This window comes from Neurospora tetraspora (assembly GCF_033439725.1).
Source record: "Neurospora tetraspora strain CBS 560.94 chromosome Unknown B0H65scaffold_2, whole genome shotgun sequence".
NCBI classification, from domain to species: domain Eukaryota; kingdom Fungi; phylum Ascomycota; class Sordariomycetes; order Sordariales; family Sordariaceae; genus Neurospora; species Neurospora tetraspora.
Window position 1 is genome coordinate 5,366,791 of NW_026944384.1, and position 16,448 is coordinate 5,383,238.

Consider the following 16,448-nt stretch of genomic DNA (forward strand, 5'->3'; position numbering starts at 1 on the left):
TCAGGAACCATTCAGGGGTAACACACCTATGACCCTAACCCTAGCTAAATCCGCCATGGCCCGTGCTGCCAAGCATTGGCCCCGGTTCGAGACTCCGCAGAGGCTCCAAAAAAATTCCGGCGAGGCGGCACAACGGGGACCGGCACCTCTTCGAGCCTCGACGCGGGACCAGGACCTTGCGCTTGCCGGAGAAGGAACCTCGCTGCCCTCTGCCCGCAGTCCGTGACAGACCTTCGGCCCCGATTTCCCGCGTGCGCCGGACCCTCTTCCTCAACCACCACTCCGAAGCGACAACCCCCCGTCGCCAATTCCGAAACCAGAGCGTCCGCCCGAACGCCGGTTTCTTTTTTTCGGTATCTTAATTCACCATGGCCAGTCTCCGCGGGGTCTCGAGATCGGCTCGCGCCCTTCAGCCTTTCTCTACTCAGTTCGTCGCCAGAAGATGCGCCTCGACACAGGCTACCGGCGCCGGTGCCGCTGCCGCTGCCCCCAAAAGCAACATCCCCGACCTCGCCGAGCTTGAGACACGATCGGCATTGGAGACTCCCCTCCCCAGCGAAGAGGACAAGAAAGATTTCAGGCCATGGAAGCGCGCGGCCGACAGGAAGGCGAGGTTGCCTAGCAGCAGGTGTGTTATACACATCCTTCTGTTGTTTACATACATTCCCAAAGCTTCATAGCAACCAGGCCACAAACAACATGCTAACCACCATGCACCCTCACCAGATACCAATACCACCCCCCCAAGTACAACCGCGGCCCCCTCCACCCCATCCAATCCCCCGCCTCCTCCGACCCCATCGCCCGCGACTTCGTCCCGGGCCCCTTCAACATGCCTCGCCTCAAGGAAACCTTCCGCACCGTCATGGCCTCCGACCTCATGACCCTGACCTACATCCACACACCCCCGGGAACCCCCAAAAAGGAACCCACGGAGCGCTTGCGCGCCTGGGAAGGCGACTCCCCTTACTTCGCCAACCGCGCCCGGCGCGCCCCCCGCGGCGCCCCCGAGCTTCCCATCCGCGAGCGCGACATTTCGTTCCGCAACATCCCCGAGATCCAGGAGATCACGGTCTCGACCTTCGTCCCGCTCGGTCTGAAGAACCCGGATATGCTCATCGTGGCTAGAGCTGTGCTGCTGGCCATGACGGGGACGATGCCGGAGATGACTCGCAGCAAATCAAACGTGGTGCAGTGGCAGTTGCAGGCGAACAAACCGGCGGGGTGCAAGACGACGATTTACGGAAACGCGGCGTGGGAGTTTATGGATCGGTTGGTCCATTTGGTTTTCCCGCGGATCAAGGACTGGAAGGGCGTGGCGGCGAGTACGGGCGATGGAAGTGGTAATGTGCAGTTTGGGTTGAACCCGGAGGATGTCCAGCTGTTTCCGGAGGTGGAGTGCAATTATGATGTGAGTTTGTATTCCGGGCGGGGGGTGAAGTGAGAAGGGGAGGGGAGGGGAGGGAGCTGGTGCTGGTGCTGGTGCTGGTGCTGGAGCGGGAGCTGGAGTTGGAGTTGGAGCGGGAGCTGGAGAAAGGAAGGGGGAGGAGAAGTTCCGGCTCTGGCTTTGACTCTGGCTCTGGCTCTGGCTCTGGCTCTGGCTCTACCAGTGCCTTCTTTTCAGACTTGACAGATTACTGACTTTCTACTCTCTCTAGATGTACCCCGCCAAGATGATCCCCGGTTGCCACATCGCCATCAAGACGACGGCCACTTCCGACAGACAGGCCAAGCTTCTTCTCCAGTCCCTCGGCGTTCCTTTCTACAGCACCTAAGCGCCAAACGCGGGCTGTTGGTCTTGAGAGGTTTGAGCAAGGAGAAGCAAAGAGGGAAAGGGAGGGGTCAAGCATCTAGCATTGTGTGTGGATGATGATGATGATGGTTGACGAGATGTGTGAAACTTGTACAATACGAATACACCAACCACATAGGGATGATGTATGTTGGGTGTATATATACCTTTTTGTAACAACATCACGAGGAGAAAGATCATAGACGACGTGGGAAGGATACGGAAGAAAAAAAATACCACTGGGTCTGAGGGGTTGAAGAATAAGAAAGTAAAATCACAGATACGTCAAGATTGGAGAAGGTGTGATTATTGCGCGTGAACCAAGTTGTTATCATTTCCCGACCACTGTCAGCGGACATCGTCAAGGGTATTTGCTTCATGAACAAGCTCCCATGTCTATACCGTACATCCGTACACACCCCAATCTAGCTTGCAGAACAGGTCAAGGTATCATGACAACAGAACCATCAACTAGATCAGCACAAGTATCTCAAAACAAAAACCCATAACGCCTTTTCCAATGCCGTATCAAAACATATCTTCCCTCCCTTTTTTTCCTTCCTTATCATCATACCCCCCAATGTGAATATTCATATCGTAAACATCCCCATTCCTCACGCAGCCGTAGCCTCAGCCTTAGCCTCAGCCTTAGCCTTACCCCTCAAATGCTCAATAACCTCATCCACCTTATCCATATCGGCCGCATCCACCTTGGTCCCGTTGTTCACCAAAACCTCATGGCCGCGCTTATGCATCTCCTCCGCCGCGACATCCATAGCCGGCTGATAATTCCTCACCGCGCTCGACAGCGCATACGTAGCCTTGCGCCTCACCTTCTCCGACTCGCCCTCCTTCATCGCCAGGTCCACCAACTTGGGCACGCCGCCCATGGCCAACAGCCGCTCCTGCGTCTTCTCGTTGTTTTGCACCGCGGTACCCACGCACCACGCCGCATGGAAGCGCATGTCCTCGTCCTCGTGCTCCAGCAACGAGAGCAAGGGGGACCAGAGATCGAGTTTCTCAAGCAAGTTCGCGTTGTCCAGGTTTTCGATGAGTTGTTCGAAGTTGTCGAAGGCGATCAACTTGTTCTCGAGCGTGGTCTCGGGCGAAGGGTCCGTGATCACTTCCATTGCGGCTTTCATTAGTTCGGCTTCGGAGGGGCCGCCGAAGAGGGAGGCGAGGACTTCGGGGTCGATGGGGCGCGGGCCGGGGCCGGTGGCTTGGGGAGCGGGGGAGGTGGCTACGGCGCCGGTGCCGGTGGCGGGGCCGTTGTTAGAGGCGCCCGGGGAGGATGTGCCGTGGGAGTGGTGGGATTGGCCTGCGGAGGCGGCGGCTTGGGCCTCGATGCTCCATTTTAGGAGCTGGTTGAGGTTCTTTTCCATTTTTGGATGTGGTTTGTTTTTTGTTGTGTTTGTAGGTGTGTGTTTTCTTGGTGTAGACTTGGGATTGTTTGTTTTGCGCCGGGACTTGTGCTGGTTGACAGTTGGAGAGTTAATCTATTTGGTTTGTGGACTCGGTCGATATTCGATACGAAGTAGCTGTTTCAGAGGTCCAACAGGGTCCTCGATGTTCGTGTGATGAATTGATATGGATGATGACTTGATCAGCTAACTTTTGTTTAAAGCTGTTTGTGCCCCGCCATGTACAAATAGTATAAGAACAAGGCTGACTTATCGATAATGCGATTGCTGTCCAATCCCATCTCGATGGTTCTCTGGGTTTCAGGAAAGTTCGGTCCAAAAACGGTTTAGCGCCTTCCCCACGTGTTACTGGCTGGCAATTTGGAAAAGGAATGAGACGTGGAGCCGCTTGCTTATGAGGATCTCTGAAATAAGGTATCTTCCGAAATCATGTCCCTAAAAAGGAATAAAACTTCAGCTTCTAGAAGGAAATATTAAACGGACATGGGCATCATCAATATTCGGGGGGAGGAAAGGGAGGTTCAAAACGAAGTCCAAGCTTCATGTGCTTTAACAGCTTCCCGAGCCGAAATGGTCTGTGCACTGCCCCTCCACACCTTTGAGGAAGTGGGCAGCAGCTGCCCCACCTTGCCCCCCCCCCCCCCCGGTCGTTGTTGCTCCAAACCGTCGCTCTTGCGGGGAGACAACAGACGACAGGCGACAGACGACGGGTCAGGCTGACACGATCTGAGTGATTAGACTACAGCAGTTCAAAGTGGCAGTGGCAGCTTCGCTTCGTTCCGGAGGATCGCATAAAGTGACAACGAAAGGGTTAAAAGGGAGGCTGCCCGGTGACTGGTTGGAGAAGGTCGCATTGACCATGAGCATCCAACAGGACTGGTTTGATGATGGCCCCTTTCACAGCCAAAGCTTGATCGCTTGACACTTAACAAGAGCTCGAGGAGTGCTCTGATATTGTCGACGTCGACGCGGGGTTGGTCCAGAGTGGTCCTTGGATGTTAGGTGTTGTCCACGTAGGTATTTAAGCTTGTTGTTGTTGTTGTCAGAATCCCGCCCACAATGCTACTGCCTGGCCCACCGTCATCGATACCCACCACGCTGGAACACATGCATTGATGCTTGTTGAGCCAGCCGCGCCATGTCCGAACCCATTGCGGAACTCATCGCTTCGTAGATTTGTGTATAAATCGAGACAAAAATTCTAGGCTGCTGATATTAATGATGCTTTTCGATCACTGAAAGGGGGAATGGTGATCATCGTTGCCGGGAATGCCGCTCCAACGTCTGACAAGGCTGACATCTCAAAGAGCGGTGCATACGCAAGCCACTCGCGCAGCGCAGGGAATAATAACCGGTGCCTAGAGAAGAGCCCAGATGTAGAAAGGAGACGAGATGCCTGCTTGGCGAAACAAGATAATGATCAGTGATGCGAATGTCGACTTCATGTCTTTGTCGTTTGGAATGCAAAATTCGTGGATACCTAATGGGGCATACGTCAGCTAAACTTGGTCCAACGTGAACAGTGGAACAAAAGTTCCAATTCCAGGCTGTGAAGGTGGTGGATGGTGGGATGAAGCAGACGCCAATAAGTTGGTGGTGGTGGTGGTGGTGGTGGTGGTGGTGGTGGTGGTGCAGGTGTTGGACTGTGGCAATACCTCGCTCTCATCCCCAATGAGATGGTGTTTCCTTGGAAATGACACCGCTGCTGAAAGTCTCCGTACCGTATGGACCCGAGTGCATACCGTAGGCTATCTCCGTCAGATCCCGTACCGGGCGGCCACAAGACACTCGGACCCTCGGGGCCATGGGGTTTGCGATCCGGACAAGCTCCAAGAGATCGTAATCAGCCAGGCTCCAACAGAAGAGACGGTAAAGAAGACATTGGATCTTCTGGAATTGCAAACGCCTTCTTCAGAAGGAGTAATAAACAAGCCATGAACGGGGGTGCGACAAGGGACAACGACCAGGTACGACGGACCACCGTCCACGGACCCACGCTCACAATCGTCTACTAGCTGCCCGTCGGCACGCAGAGGCAGCGGTGACGACCCCGGCCGGGCTGCAATAGACTGGCGGCCGGTGTCCCAAATCGGGTCCCAAATCGCAATCCCCTTTGAATTTCATCGGGCTGCCAGTTGCCAGACATGTCGAGACGTCGCCTCCGAGGTGTGGAAGCCTTCCGAAAGTGTGTTGGCGGCAGGAAGATCCCCTTGTCCTCCCAAAATAAGGCGGTGTCTCCTACCCACTTTACAGATCGCAGGCCACTCAGGAATCCACCTTGAGCCACCCCGATCCAAGCATGACACTGTGAGTTGACAACTTGTCCACGAAGATGCCAGACAGCAAGGGGGCAGTGCGGCCAGTGATTTGGTGGTTTTGAGTAGAAAACGAACAGCAAGGAGGGGACGGGAAGGCAGCGCAGCGGTGTTGTGCACGTAGTCGTCCATCTCATCGTAATAAACCACCAGCAACAGCAACGTAGTTGTAAGGTACCCGCCTGCTGCCCTGCCCGCCTTTCCTTCCTCCGCCGCCCGCCAAGTCCCATGCCGTGACGGGAGGTGACCAGGCCCAGTCCAACCAAGCCAGCAGTGTCCAGTCCCCCGGCCCAGTCCAAGTCCCCAATCAACCTGTGCCCCCCAGTCAGCCATCCGTTCCCTCGCACCTGGCACCACAGCAATCCATCCCCTTACCTCCCCTACCTCTCCCCCCCTCAATCCACCCGCCGCCTCGTACTCCCAAAGCTGACCTTAAATTCACCTCCCCTTTTCCAACTCCTCCGCCTACCGAACAACATCCAAATTTTTGCCCAAACAACGTCTCTACGTCTTCCGGCAACACCACTCTCAGCCAAATCATCATCGCTCCATCGATCCGGGAATCGTCGAGCGTATTTAATAACTCTTCTTCTGTACCTTTTGCTTAATCCGACACTTTTCGTCACCACCTAATCTATCACAATGGAGGGTACGTAACACCATGTCCACATTCCTGCTGCCCAGTCTGCCCGCGCTGGCGAGCCTGTCGCCGGCGCACCGGACTTCTGCCATCATCTCCCTCTACTGTTTATCATGGACACAAGCTGATTGATGCGTTCCCGCCAACAGAAGAAGTTGCCGCCCTCGTTATCGACAATGGGTAAGCTTTCCCCTCTTCCCCGCCCGCGCCTCACCGACTCCTAGGAGAAGCGTCATATTCCGCCCGCAATCAACGCCTCGCAGCCCCCGATAGCCCGCGCTGGATGGTAAACATTACGATGGACAATAGCTAACAACCGCCCAGTTCGGGTATGTGCAAGGCCGGTTTCGCCGGTGATGACGCCCCCAGAGCTGTTTTCCGTAAGTGTTCCCACTATTCCTGCGAGGAACTCCTGCTTGAGACGGGCAACGTGTCAGCAGAGCTACTATCCCCCCGCCAAGACCCAACGTCCGGCCATGCTAACATGTCGCGATAGCTTCCATCGTCGGTCGTCCCCGTCATCATGGGTATGCATGCCATTTTCCCCAGCGTCCCGCGCGCGCAACACTGTAGTGCGTTCGAAAAAACTGACACCATGCCAGTATCATGATCGGTATGGGCCAGAAGGACTCGTACGTCGGTGATGAGGCTCAGTCCAAGCGTGGTATCCTTACCCTCAGGTACCCCATCGAGCACGGTGTCGTTACCAACTGGGACGACATGGAGAAGATTTGGCATCACACCTTCTACAACGAGCTCCGTGTTGCCCCCGAGGAGCACCCCGTCCTCCTTACCGAGGCTCCTATCAACCCCAAGTCCAACCGTGAGAAGATGACACAGATCGTTTTCGAGACGTTCAACGCCCCCGCCTTCTACGTCTCTATCCAGGCCGTCCTTTCTCTCTACGCCTCCGGTCGTACCACCGGTATCGTCCTCGACTCCGGTGATGGTGTCACTCACGTCGTCCCCATCTACGAGGGTTTCGCCCTTCCCCACGCCATTGCCCGTGTTGACATGGCTGGCCGTGATCTTACCGACTACCTCATGAAGATCCTCGCTGAGCGTGGCTACACCTTCTCCACCACCGCCGAGCGCGAAATCGTTCGTGACATCAAGGAGAAGCTCTGCTACGTCGCTCTCGACTTCGAGCAGGAGATCCAGACCGCCGCCCAGAGCTCTTCCCTCGAGAAGTCCTACGAGCTTCCCGACGGTCAGGTCATCACCATCGGCAACGAGCGCTTCCGTGCTCCTGAGGCTCTCTTCCAGCCTTCCGTCCTTGGTCTCGAATCTGGCGGTATTCACGTTACCACTTTCAACTCCATCATGAAGTGCGATGTCGACGTCAGGAAGGATCTCTACGGCAACATTGTCATGGTATGTCCCCGTTCGCTGTGGGCTTGGCAATACAGGATAGGCCCGCTAACAGAATCGTCTCTAGTCTGGTGGTACCACCATGTACCCTGGTCTCTCCGACCGTATGCAGAAGGAGATCACTGCTCTTGCTCCTTCTTCCATGAAGGTCAAGATCATTGCTCCTCCCGAGCGCAAGTACTCCGTCTGGATCGGTGGTTCCATTCTCGCCTCGCTCTCGACCTTCCAGCAGATGTGGATCTCCAAGCAGGAGTACGACGAGAGCGGTCCCTCGATCGTGCACCGCAAGTGCTTCTAAAGTGGGTGCCCTTGAGAGGTCGTTGTTGCAGTTGGAAGCGGAGCGTGGTCGGCTTACACCTTGTATGTAGTTCAATAAATGGACAAATCCACGACTGTCACGAGCCAGCGCCAACTGGGGACATAACACCCCTATCTGCGTCAAGTAGCATGTCTGCATTGCGCGTGTATTCTGCACAGGTCTCTCTTATACAAAAAGTAGTGAGCGTGGTCAGAAGGGGGTTGGCGTCTCTTTTCTCTACTAGAAGACATAAATAATGGCCTCTTTTTTCTGTTTTCTGGGTGGGCGGCGACGGCTGCGAATGCGTGGGATAGGCGCGATCAAGTATGCGGGCTTCTTGATCTTGCCAACACCCTTTCTCTATTTACTACACTTTTAGCAGCAAGTTTTAGTCACAACTGGGCAATTCGAGGTTATCGTGGATGAAAATATCATCAAAATTCAAACAGCGTTCTTTATTCCTAAACACCTTCAACTGCCTTTCCCTTGGCCGTGAGATAACCATGTTGATACAAGCCAAGGACAAAGGGGGCCTTGCTGGCCATCAAGGTATCAGATCCACAGCAATATCGAGATGCATGTGCTTATGGATTTCATGGAAGGAGAGCCCCCACGGTAAGGCGGCGGCGATACCGATCCAACCGATCCTCACCGCTCTGGAACCGAGTAACAAGCAGCCGTTTGCATGATCGGACATGGTCTGGGGTGCAAACCAGTGGCAGAAACCAGATGGCTTCGATCTTTCGTCTATTTGCTAACACCATGGGTATCCTCACTGTCTAGCGCCATCCGCGTTTCCTCCGCGCTTCTCAGCCTCTTTTCCCTTCTCAGCCTCTTCTCCCTCTTGTACCTCATCTTCATATCCCTCCTCCACCTCTTCTCCCTCAGCTTCACCCTCTTCCCCTTCTTCCCCCTCTTCCCCTTCTGCGCCCTCTTCCCCCTCCACTAGCTGCTGTCCACCAGCCTTGCCGGCCTTCTTCTCCTCCAACTTCTTGTATTTCCTTCTCGCCTTCTTCGCCTTGCTATCCGCTTTCTTCTTCTTGACGTTGCCCACGATCGCTACGCGACTCTTGTCCCCGTTGAGGAACAGGTCCACCTTGGCGGCGAGGATCTCCCGAGCCAGCTTGCGGTTTTGTGTCCGTGAGCGCGTTTCTTGGCATTTGATGACGATGTTGGTGGGGATGTGCCGGAGTTGGACGGCGCTGTTGGTTTTGTTCTGTGGGAGGGGGGAGGAGGGGGGTTAGTAAGGAAGGTTTGAGGAGAGGGGAGGGGACAGAGGAGAATGGAAGGGGGAGGAGAATGGATGGGGAGGACAGGTTGGGGGGGCACAAAGGGCGAGGACAACGTACAATCTTTTGTCCACCGGGACCACTACCCTTGAGGTAAACCTCTTCCAACTCGTCCTCGGGGAGTTTAGGGCGGGGAGGCATTTGCCACGGTTTGAGCCATGATGGAGCGGTGGTGGTGAACGGTGCTGCTGCTACTGCTGCTGCCCCGGGCCGGGCTGCTGGTGTTGCGATCACCGGTCGCCGTCCTGCTCCCGAGCCCGAGATAAAAGGTAGGCCGCCATATCTCAGGATTCGACCTCCTGCACCTGCGAAAAGGGCTGAAAGCGAAGGTACTGGTAGGCCAAGTGTTGTCTTCATCATCCGAATCCGGAGCCGAAGACTGTCACGACGGGAACGGGATCATGATGATGACGGAACGGAGCCACCAAGGCATCGTCGCATCCGGCTGGCAATTGCGCCGCAGTTCCAGCGCGGTCGTCGGGGCCGGCAGGCAGCGGTCGCGGTCACAGTGGCCGACGGACGTTCGTTCGTCGTCACGGGCCAAAGTCGGTCGCGCCGTACCGATCTGGTGGGGCTTCTTGGTCTCGTCAATGGCCAATGACAACGGGCCGATAAGATTTTGCACGACGCTAATTTCAGGGGCTCAGCATTTGAGAGCATGGAAGGTGCGGATAGGCCGACTGCAGTGATCGATTTGTTCTGGGTGCTGTTGGCCTGTTGCTGTTGGCAGTTGGCAGTTCGGGATTCCGGGGCAGGCACTCGCTCAATGCAACTGCACAATTGGCACAATTGCAGTGGCACTGAAAGAGTGCTCTGGGCCTTGCAGGCGGTGACAGAAAGTTCCCCGGTCCCGCCCGTCACGCAGCAGTGCAGGGCAGTGGTTCGCGACTCCCCAGCTGTGCGTCCCGCCAGTGGGTGAATTGTTGCGACTGAAACGGCGGATTTGTTGGATTCTCTCAACATCCGATTTGAGAACCCTTTTGCATTGAACAACGTATTTCGACCGGATTCCTCCTGACTTTGCCGCTTCCTTCATTGCCTTTTTTCATGCGCGATATCATTCGTCTTCGTTTCCTCGTCTCTTCTTGTTGACCTTGACCGGCTTTAATCATCAACTCTGGACTTTTTGTAATTCGTCTGTTACCGCCTTTCCCATCGCATCGCGCGTTGCCCGTCGCAAACTCCAAATCGAACTCCTTCATCGAACGATCGCAAAACCGCAACGGTTCTTCTCGAATCCCGCATTTTCCGAGTAAACATATGCACCAGACTCCAGACATAAACGCCCGCCCATCATGTCTTCCTACCTCGAGGCCTTCAGCAAGTGGTTCAAGCTCAAGATTTACCAGCTTGAGGTTACCATGAGCGTGTACATCTTTACGCCTATTGAGAAGTTCATCTTTTGTACGTTACCTTGCCTCCCTTTTTGCATCCTCCTCCTTTCGTTCAGTAACCATTATCCCCATCCCCATCCCTTCTACTCTAAAACCCAATCAACTAACACCTTGTTCCTCAACCCAAACAGACTCAGTCCTCTTCCTCCTCGTCTCCCTCACCTTCATCGCCACCTTCCTCTACCTCCCGCATCACGTGCAATTCATCGCCCGCCGCGCCTGGTTCTACATGCACGGCGACACCCAGGACTCGATCCTCGATGTTGTTTCCAACGCCGTTACCGTCACCAAGAGCGCGTTGCTGGGGTCGGAGAAGACTGTGGAAGCCTTGGGCAGGGCGGCGGATGCTACAGTGGGGATTGTTAGGGAACTCTAAACATCGGGCGAGGCATAGGGGAGACTGACATGCTTGCCCGTCGAGAAGCCAATGCTAATTGCTCCTCGGTGGCTGAAGTTGTGTCTGGGTGATGCGATTGGGGATAGTGTTGAAGGTGGTGATAATGGCAGGGGAGATGTTGAGTCACTACGGGAATTCGGGGCTATCGGGTTGGATATCTCCCTTTTCTCTGGTAACGAGGATGTAGAGGGGCGCGATACGCGAGCGAGATCCCGCTCAACAAATTTGGGTTGGCAGACTGGGGACAACAACTACACCATGCCTTTGTGCCACTCTCGACAAGTCGTCAGCCCCGGTGGTGTGGACAGTTCATCCGCACCTACAACCGGACCTTCCGGTGCTCGCGACAAAGGAAGGACGGAACTTGTCAGGAGGGATGGGCTTCGCGCAGTCGACGCTCCCCACCACACGACCTCGGTGGTGTATGCTTTAATGTTGCGGGAATGAGCTTGGGAGATCAACGCGGATGGAGGCAAGGGGTATCAGTCGGGTTATTAGGCGTTCAGGGTTGGAAAAGAAATATCATACGTAATGAAGCTAGCTGGTCAAGGTTGGGAGACGGCAAACGATAGATGAACACTATACATTCTTGCATAGAAGGACAGGACAGGACCACGCCCGGTTGAGGTAGTCTTATAATAGCAGTACATGATCAACAAATATTTATGGACTCAGATCTTTGATGGGTGTCATAGAAGCGGATTTGTTACTGGCAACCTTGTCATCGTCTCTTCATCGACATGCGGTGCCAGCCAGTCCCACTTGGAGTCATAAAGGAGACTTTGTTTCCGCCGGGCATTGAGCATTCAACCACTTCATGTCACTCACTCGTAGGCCCCTCCCTGTGTTCAAATCAGGTACCAACATAATACCAGTATGATTTTTTTCTATCCTCCCTTTTGCGCCCAAACTACCTCCCTCTACAGAGAAATCTCATATATCCTCAACGACCCATCCTCACCAGCAATAGCCAACTCCCTCGCCTGCTGCTTCTCACCCTCATCACCGTCATCATCACCACCCTTCCTCACCCTCGGCCTCCAAGCAAGTTGCATCACCGCCTTCGGCAACCACAACTGCTCCCCAACTTGATACGTCTCCGCCACGCTCACCTCCGAGCCATCCCCGCTAACCTTGATCGCCAATACCGATAGCTTACCGCTCTCCGTGCCCACGGCCAGCAGGAAGGTACTGCTACTACCATTCTCGGTAACACTCAAAGGCTCCGAAGCAAAATCCAGCGCCGTAATAGGTTGGTCTTCGGTTAGAGACAAACCCAAAGTAAACTTTTCTTCCTTCTTTTCTTCTTCCCCTTCTTGTTGCTGAGAAGAAGAAGAAGAAGAAGGCTTGCTGGGCTTCCTAACCCAGATCTTGACCGCTTTATCTCTACCCGCCGTCGCAAACACGTCCACACCCCCCTCTCCAGAGGAAGAGCTGCTCTTAGGCGCCCACGCCGCATCCAAAATCATGCGGCTATGACCCTTGGGATTCAGCTGGAGCAGACTGTATCCTGCGCCGCTGGAGTTGGAGTCGGAATCGCGCTGGAAGACGGCCCACTGCCTATCTTTGCCCACGGACAGGAGATATTGGTTGTCGGAAGAGAAGCGCAGGCGGTGGATGGTGGAGGTGTGCGCCTTGAGGGGCGGGCGCAGTTCGGTCCACTTGTCTGTTTCGAAGAGGCGGATGACGGCGTGGTTGAGCGAGGCGGCGCGGCAGGCTGAGGCTACGAGGTGGGTTTCTTTTTGTTTCTGTTTCTCGCCAGATGAGCCAGATGATAGAGAAGAAAAAGAAGAAGGGTGGGAGACGGCAAGACACGAGATTTCGTAACCGTGTCCGTACAGTTTTTCGACTTCGGGCCAGAGGGTGTGACGGCTGAGTGATTCCTCAAAAGGAGGGTGATCGATTTCCAACGCCGACTTGCGCACCATGCTCGCTGGGTCGAGCATGTTCTCGCGGTCTTGCATCGTCACGTCCCCACCGCGGCCACCACCACCATCCTGAGGACCGCCAGCGGCGGCGGAGGCGTCGGCGTCGTCGTCGATTACGTCGATGGCCTTGTTCGAGAGCCCCAAAACGGGGATGTTGGCGGCGTCGGCGGGGAGGGAGTCGAAGTCGGAGGAGGAGAGAGCCGAAGAAGTGCCCGTTAGCCGGGTGAGCATGCGGGCGACGGCTTTGGGCTCGGTGAAGACGCGCATGAGCTTCTCGTCGGCGCCGGAGACGAACGAGGTCGAGGAGAGCGAGTCGATGCAGTTGAGGTCGTAGCCGTGGATTTGGGGGCGGGCCATCTCGTGCCAGGTGCGCTTGCTCGTGCTGGTGTTTTGAGAAGGGTTGGTGGCAGCCCATTCGGCGTGGAGGCGGGTGGTTTGGTCGGAGCTGGTGGAGAGGAGGTAGACGCCGTTGCGGGACCACGAGATGCCGGTCACGGCTCGGGTGTGCCCGGATACGGCAAAGTTCTGCTTCCACGCTTGGTCGTCGTTGTCCCAGTCCCAGCGACGCCAGCTGCCGGTGCGGCCGAGGGTGATGACGGTCGTGCCGGAGGGCGACCACATGCCGGTCCAGAAGCCGCCGATACTGCCGGTTGCCGTGGTGGCGCCCTTCTCGCGACTGACCTCGCCGAGACGGGCGACGGTGATCCAGATACCTGACTCTGAGTCGGACTCCCAGATCGAGAGCGAGTTGTCTGCTGAAGCCGAGAGAAGCTGGAGGGTGCCCTCGCCGCTGTCGGAGGTGGTGGAGGTAGGAGAGCGGCACCAGCGCGCGGTGTAGATCCAGTCTTCGTGACCGAGGAGCAGAGCCTCAAACATTATACAGTATTTGTTGGTAGCGGGATCAGCTCCCTCGACCTTGATTTTGTGGATCTTGTTGGCCGGGCCCGGAGTCAGGGCGGCAGCAGCAGCAGAAGCATCTGAGGCGGCCGAGGTGGGCATAGACAGCGCACTGCCTTGGTGAATACGCCATATCCTGATGTACTTGTCCTGACTGGCTGAAGCAAGAAGAATGTCGCTCTCGGCTTCGGACTTTGGCTTTTCGCGGATGAAATCAAGAGATCGGATCCAGTTCTCGTGGCCTGGGAGGGTGGCTTGAGGGGTGAATTCGAGTTGTGTGTCGTCTGTTGTCGAGGCAGTGAAGATCTGGATGATGTTTGTGGTTCCGGCAACAGCCAGAATGAGAGCAGTTCCCTCGTCGTTCAAGGGGCTCAAGGCAAGGGCCAAGGGAAAGTACTTCTTAGCAGTCTTGATAGTTTGAAGGAGAGTGACTTGGCCGGATGAGACATCCAAAGACCAAACCTTGACGGTAGAGTCTGCTGCGCCCGAGACGAAAATACGACGCTTGGTGCTGCCAACGGGAATCTTGAGAGCTGCGAGGTAGTTGATAGGGGCCGTGTGTTCCTGCAGGGTTTGGACACATGTTGCGGCACCCGTCTCGCCGTTGACGGCCCAGACCCGAAGGCTTTGGTCGTCACCTCCGCTTACTAGGTAAGTTGACTTCTCATCTTGCAACCTTGGAAGGAACTTGACGGCCCGTACATGAGCTGTATGGCCACTCAGAATCTGGGAGATACCAACTGTGTTCTGGGAAAGATGTTAGCAAAAATCTCGGTTGAGTGGAAAGTCATGCTGTAGTCATACCGAAGGATTCCAGAGGCAGACGTTGATGTCTGCGCCAAATGCCACCAGGCCATTTTCTCCCCAGTCAGCGGCAGCGGCATACCTGTTTGCGCCGGCCGACAGATAGCGAGTGTCAATCGCCGCTTCGGTCATGATGTTTGTCTTTTCGTTTTTAACCCCAATTTTCAAATCAGACTCACCAGCAAATAGTCAGTGAGTGAAGGGAAGTTGTGAATTGTAGTTAACGAAGTCGCTGTCAGAGGGGTCGTCATGATTGGCTGCAGGCCCCAAGCTTGGAGTTTTTTAGGCCCTTGCTTGGTCCTGAAGTGACTCCACTGCCCATTGATTGCACGACTTAACACAGCAGGCTCTTTCCCAATTTATGCAATTAGTTTTTAAAAACATGGCAGTTGCAGCAAACGTCCAATCAGAACCTAGAAATTTAGCTGTCAACTCGGCCCAAATATCCCTTTCTTGGACATCCACCACACAATTTACCTGAATTCTTCAACTTCATCCGTACAACACCATAGACGTTCGCTTTGATCACACTCGAATTCGGACACATATCACCATGTCAGACAAAAAAGATCAAACCATCGACATCACGGTCGATTTTTCGTGAGTTTCTTCCTGACTCCAATGAGCTCGACCCGTCTCACTAACGCATTATCTCTCCTCTCCAGTGGCGGCCTTGAGATTCTCTTTTCCAACCAGAAGCATCATGCTCTCTCAGTACCAGCCCAAGATTCCGAAGGCAAGCCAGCCAACGTCGGATTCCTCATCAACTATCTATGCCAGACGCTCATGACGGATCCCCGCGCTGATCTCTTTGTGCTTGGTGGTGAACTGTGAGTCATGTTTTGTCTCGGTGCTCTGGTAAAGCACTTACTAACAGACCTAAACCAAATAGCCGCCCAGGTATCTTGTGTCTAATCAATGACTGCGACTGGGAGCTGGAAGAGGAAGATGCCTACGTGCTTCAGCCAGGAGATAACATCCTCTTTATCTCTACGCTTCACGGTGGTTAGTGCACCAAGTGATGACGGTTGGGGGTTTAATAGACAGCGGGGCGATTATATTTACAGTTGGTACCCGTCCCATTTGTTTCATTCAGGATAATGACTGGCCGTTATCAAAAGGTCAGTTTCTACACAGCGATAAGTAGTGCTCTGAAATTTGAGAAATGTTCAGACGTTAAACATGAACACGGCAGGTTCATGCTGTCCGCGACACAACACACTCCTCCAGGCCGGATCGACTCACAACGTCATCCAGCTATATATTTCATCCGAACCGCACCTTCCTAATTCCTATGTTCAGAGCGCAGAATCTGCAGGGATGGTCGTCACTGGACCTGCCCATATAAGTGACCTTTCCTGTACCGCTTACCGTCGGGGGCCGGGAGGGGTTTAGCAGTAACGTCCACCTCAGGAGGTAGTTGGTATAGCGGTCAGTCCATCGCCAGCTATCAGAGAGAGTGTGGTTTCGACTCCGGACGGTGTGCTACTGGATTGCTTAACCCGACACTTTTTTTTGGTCTTTTTGTGTGCCGCGACTTCTAACCAGAGTAGTTTAAGCTGGTTGTCGTCACCTCGTAGCAAACTGAGGTTATGTTTGAACTTTGTGTCCGTTCATTCACCCGACTTCCCATTCACGGGCACTCACTCCTTCCCAGTATTCTAGGCCGCGCTGGTTTCCGTTTCCGATCCGTCAGACAACTACCTCTACAGAATTAAACACATTTCATGTCGTTGCCTTTCCACCACTGACAAATTTTCCATCTTGAAACAGCAATGCCTTTACGGTTCACATCTGTAGTTTCTGATCTTCAGTATCACGCATCAAACATCAATCTGGGATGTCTCACAAGTACGCATACGGAATCACGACATACAATAGACGGTTGTACAAGGCTACCAC

At 54.6% G+C, this 16,448-nt stretch overlaps 7 protein-coding genes across 7 annotated transcripts; 4 read left to right on the forward strand and 3 right to left on the reverse strand.

Annotated features, from left to right (window-relative positions):
• The first annotated feature begins 123 nt into the window (after nucleotides 1-123).
• B0H65DRAFT_133011 (ribosomal protein L5 domain-containing protein) lies at nucleotides 124-1,882 on the forward strand. Its single transcript, XM_062820835.1, has 3 exons — nucleotides 124-628; nucleotides 727-1,411; nucleotides 1,659-1,882. Exons 1-3 carry the CDS (start codon nucleotides 369-371, stop codon nucleotides 1,773-1,775), a joined length of 1,062 nt encoding a protein of 353 aa, XP_062685046.1. The 5' UTR covers nucleotides 124-368; the 3' UTR covers nucleotides 1,776-1,882.
• Nucleotides 1,883-2,406: 524 nt separating this feature from the next.
• B0H65DRAFT_418692 (nucleotide exchange factor Fes1-domain-containing protein) lies at nucleotides 2,407-3,174 on the reverse strand (the record flags this gene model as incomplete). The annotated part of the gene is made up of 1 exon (XM_062824157.1): nucleotides 2,407-3,174. The coding sequence occupies one exon, from the start codon at nucleotides 3,172-3,174 to the stop codon at nucleotides 2,407-2,409; it is 768 nt and encodes a 255-aa protein (XP_062685047.1).
• Nucleotides 3,175-6,170: 2,996 nt separating this feature from the next.
• On the forward strand, nucleotides 6,171-7,837 carry B0H65DRAFT_507127 (actin family; the record flags this gene model as incomplete). The annotated part of the gene is made up of 5 exons (XM_062828115.1): nucleotides 6,171-6,177; nucleotides 6,318-6,348; nucleotides 6,493-6,552; nucleotides 6,771-7,542; nucleotides 7,607-7,837. The coding sequence occupies 5 exons, from the start codon at nucleotides 6,171-6,173 to the stop codon at nucleotides 7,835-7,837; spliced, it is 1,101 nt and encodes a 366-aa protein (XP_062685048.1).
• A 730-nt stretch (nucleotides 7,838-8,567) lies between these two features.
• On the reverse strand, nucleotides 8,568-9,708 carry B0H65DRAFT_133076 (RF-1 domain-containing protein). The gene is made up of 2 exons (XM_062820836.1): nucleotides 9,187-9,708; nucleotides 8,568-9,053 (listed from the first exon to the last, which is right to left on the reverse strand). The coding sequence occupies exons 1-2, from the start codon at nucleotides 9,484-9,486 to the stop codon at nucleotides 8,610-8,612; spliced, it is 744 nt and encodes a 247-aa protein (XP_062685049.1). The 5' UTR covers nucleotides 9,487-9,708; the 3' UTR covers nucleotides 8,568-8,609.
• A 713-nt stretch (nucleotides 9,709-10,421) lies between these two features.
• B0H65DRAFT_507130 (uncharacterized protein) lies at nucleotides 10,422-10,896 on the forward strand (the record flags this gene model as incomplete). The annotated part of the gene is made up of 2 exons (XM_062828116.1): nucleotides 10,422-10,530; nucleotides 10,652-10,896. The coding sequence occupies 2 exons, from the start codon at nucleotides 10,422-10,424 to the stop codon at nucleotides 10,894-10,896; spliced, it is 354 nt and encodes a 117-aa protein (XP_062685050.1).
• Nucleotides 10,897-11,587: 691 nt separating this feature from the next.
• On the reverse strand, nucleotides 11,588-15,041 carry B0H65DRAFT_586970 (WD40-repeat-containing domain protein). Its single transcript, XM_062830957.1, has 2 exons — nucleotides 14,547-15,041; nucleotides 11,588-14,489 (listed from the first exon to the last, which is right to left on the reverse strand). Exons 1-2 carry the CDS (start codon nucleotides 14,676-14,678, stop codon nucleotides 11,838-11,840), a joined length of 2,784 nt encoding a protein of 927 aa, XP_062685051.1. The 5' UTR covers nucleotides 14,679-15,041; the 3' UTR covers nucleotides 11,588-11,837.
• Nucleotides 14,918-15,642, forward strand: B0H65DRAFT_133116 (ubiquitin-related modifier 1). Its single transcript, XM_062820837.1, has 3 exons — nucleotides 14,918-15,146; nucleotides 15,212-15,376; nucleotides 15,439-15,642. The coding sequence occupies exons 1-3, from the start codon at nucleotides 15,100-15,102 to the stop codon at nucleotides 15,554-15,556; spliced, it is 330 nt and encodes a 109-aa protein (XP_062685052.1). The 5' UTR covers nucleotides 14,918-15,099; the 3' UTR covers nucleotides 15,557-15,642.
• The last annotated feature ends 806 nt before the right edge of the window (nucleotides 15,643-16,448 follow it).

Bases quoted from the DNA above. Each gene is read 5' to 3' on its own strand.
- B0H65DRAFT_133011 (XM_062820835.1), top strand. From the start codon at position 369: ATGGCCAGTCTCCGCGGGGTCTCGAGATCGGCTCGCGCCCTTCAGCCT. The intron at 629-726 runs GTGTGTTATACA...CACCCTCACCAG, and splicing joins GCGAGGTTGCCTAGCAGCAG to ATACCAATACCACCCCCCCA. The intron at 1,412-1,658 runs GTGAGTTTGTAT...TACTCTCTCTAG, and splicing joins AGGTGGAGTGCAATTATGAT to ATGTACCCCGCCAAGATGAT.
- B0H65DRAFT_133076 (XM_062820836.1), bottom strand. From the start codon at position 9,486: ATGATGAAGACAACACTTGGCCTACCAGTACCTTCGCTTTCAGCCCTT. The intron at 9,054-9,186 runs GTACGTTGTCCT...CCCCTCCCACAG, and splicing joins GTCCCGGTGGACAAAAGATT to AACAAAACCAACAGCGCCGT.
- B0H65DRAFT_586970 (XM_062830957.1), bottom strand. From the start codon at position 14,678: ATGACCGAAGCGGCGATTGACACTCGCTATCTGTCGGCCGGCGCAAAC. The intron at 14,490-14,546 runs GTATGACTACAG...CATCTTTCCCAG, and splicing joins TCTGCCTCTGGAATCCTTCG to AACACAGTTGGTATCTCCCA.
- B0H65DRAFT_133116 (XM_062820837.1), top strand. From the start codon at position 15,100: ATGTCAGACAAAAAAGATCAAACCATCGACATCACGGTCGATTTTTC. The intron at 15,147-15,211 runs GTGAGTTTCTTC...TCTCCTCTCCAG, and splicing joins GACATCACGGTCGATTTTTC to TGGCGGCCTTGAGATTCTCT. The intron at 15,377-15,438 runs GTGAGTCATGTT...TAAACCAAATAG, and splicing joins TTTGTGCTTGGTGGTGAACT to CCGCCCAGGTATCTTGTGTC.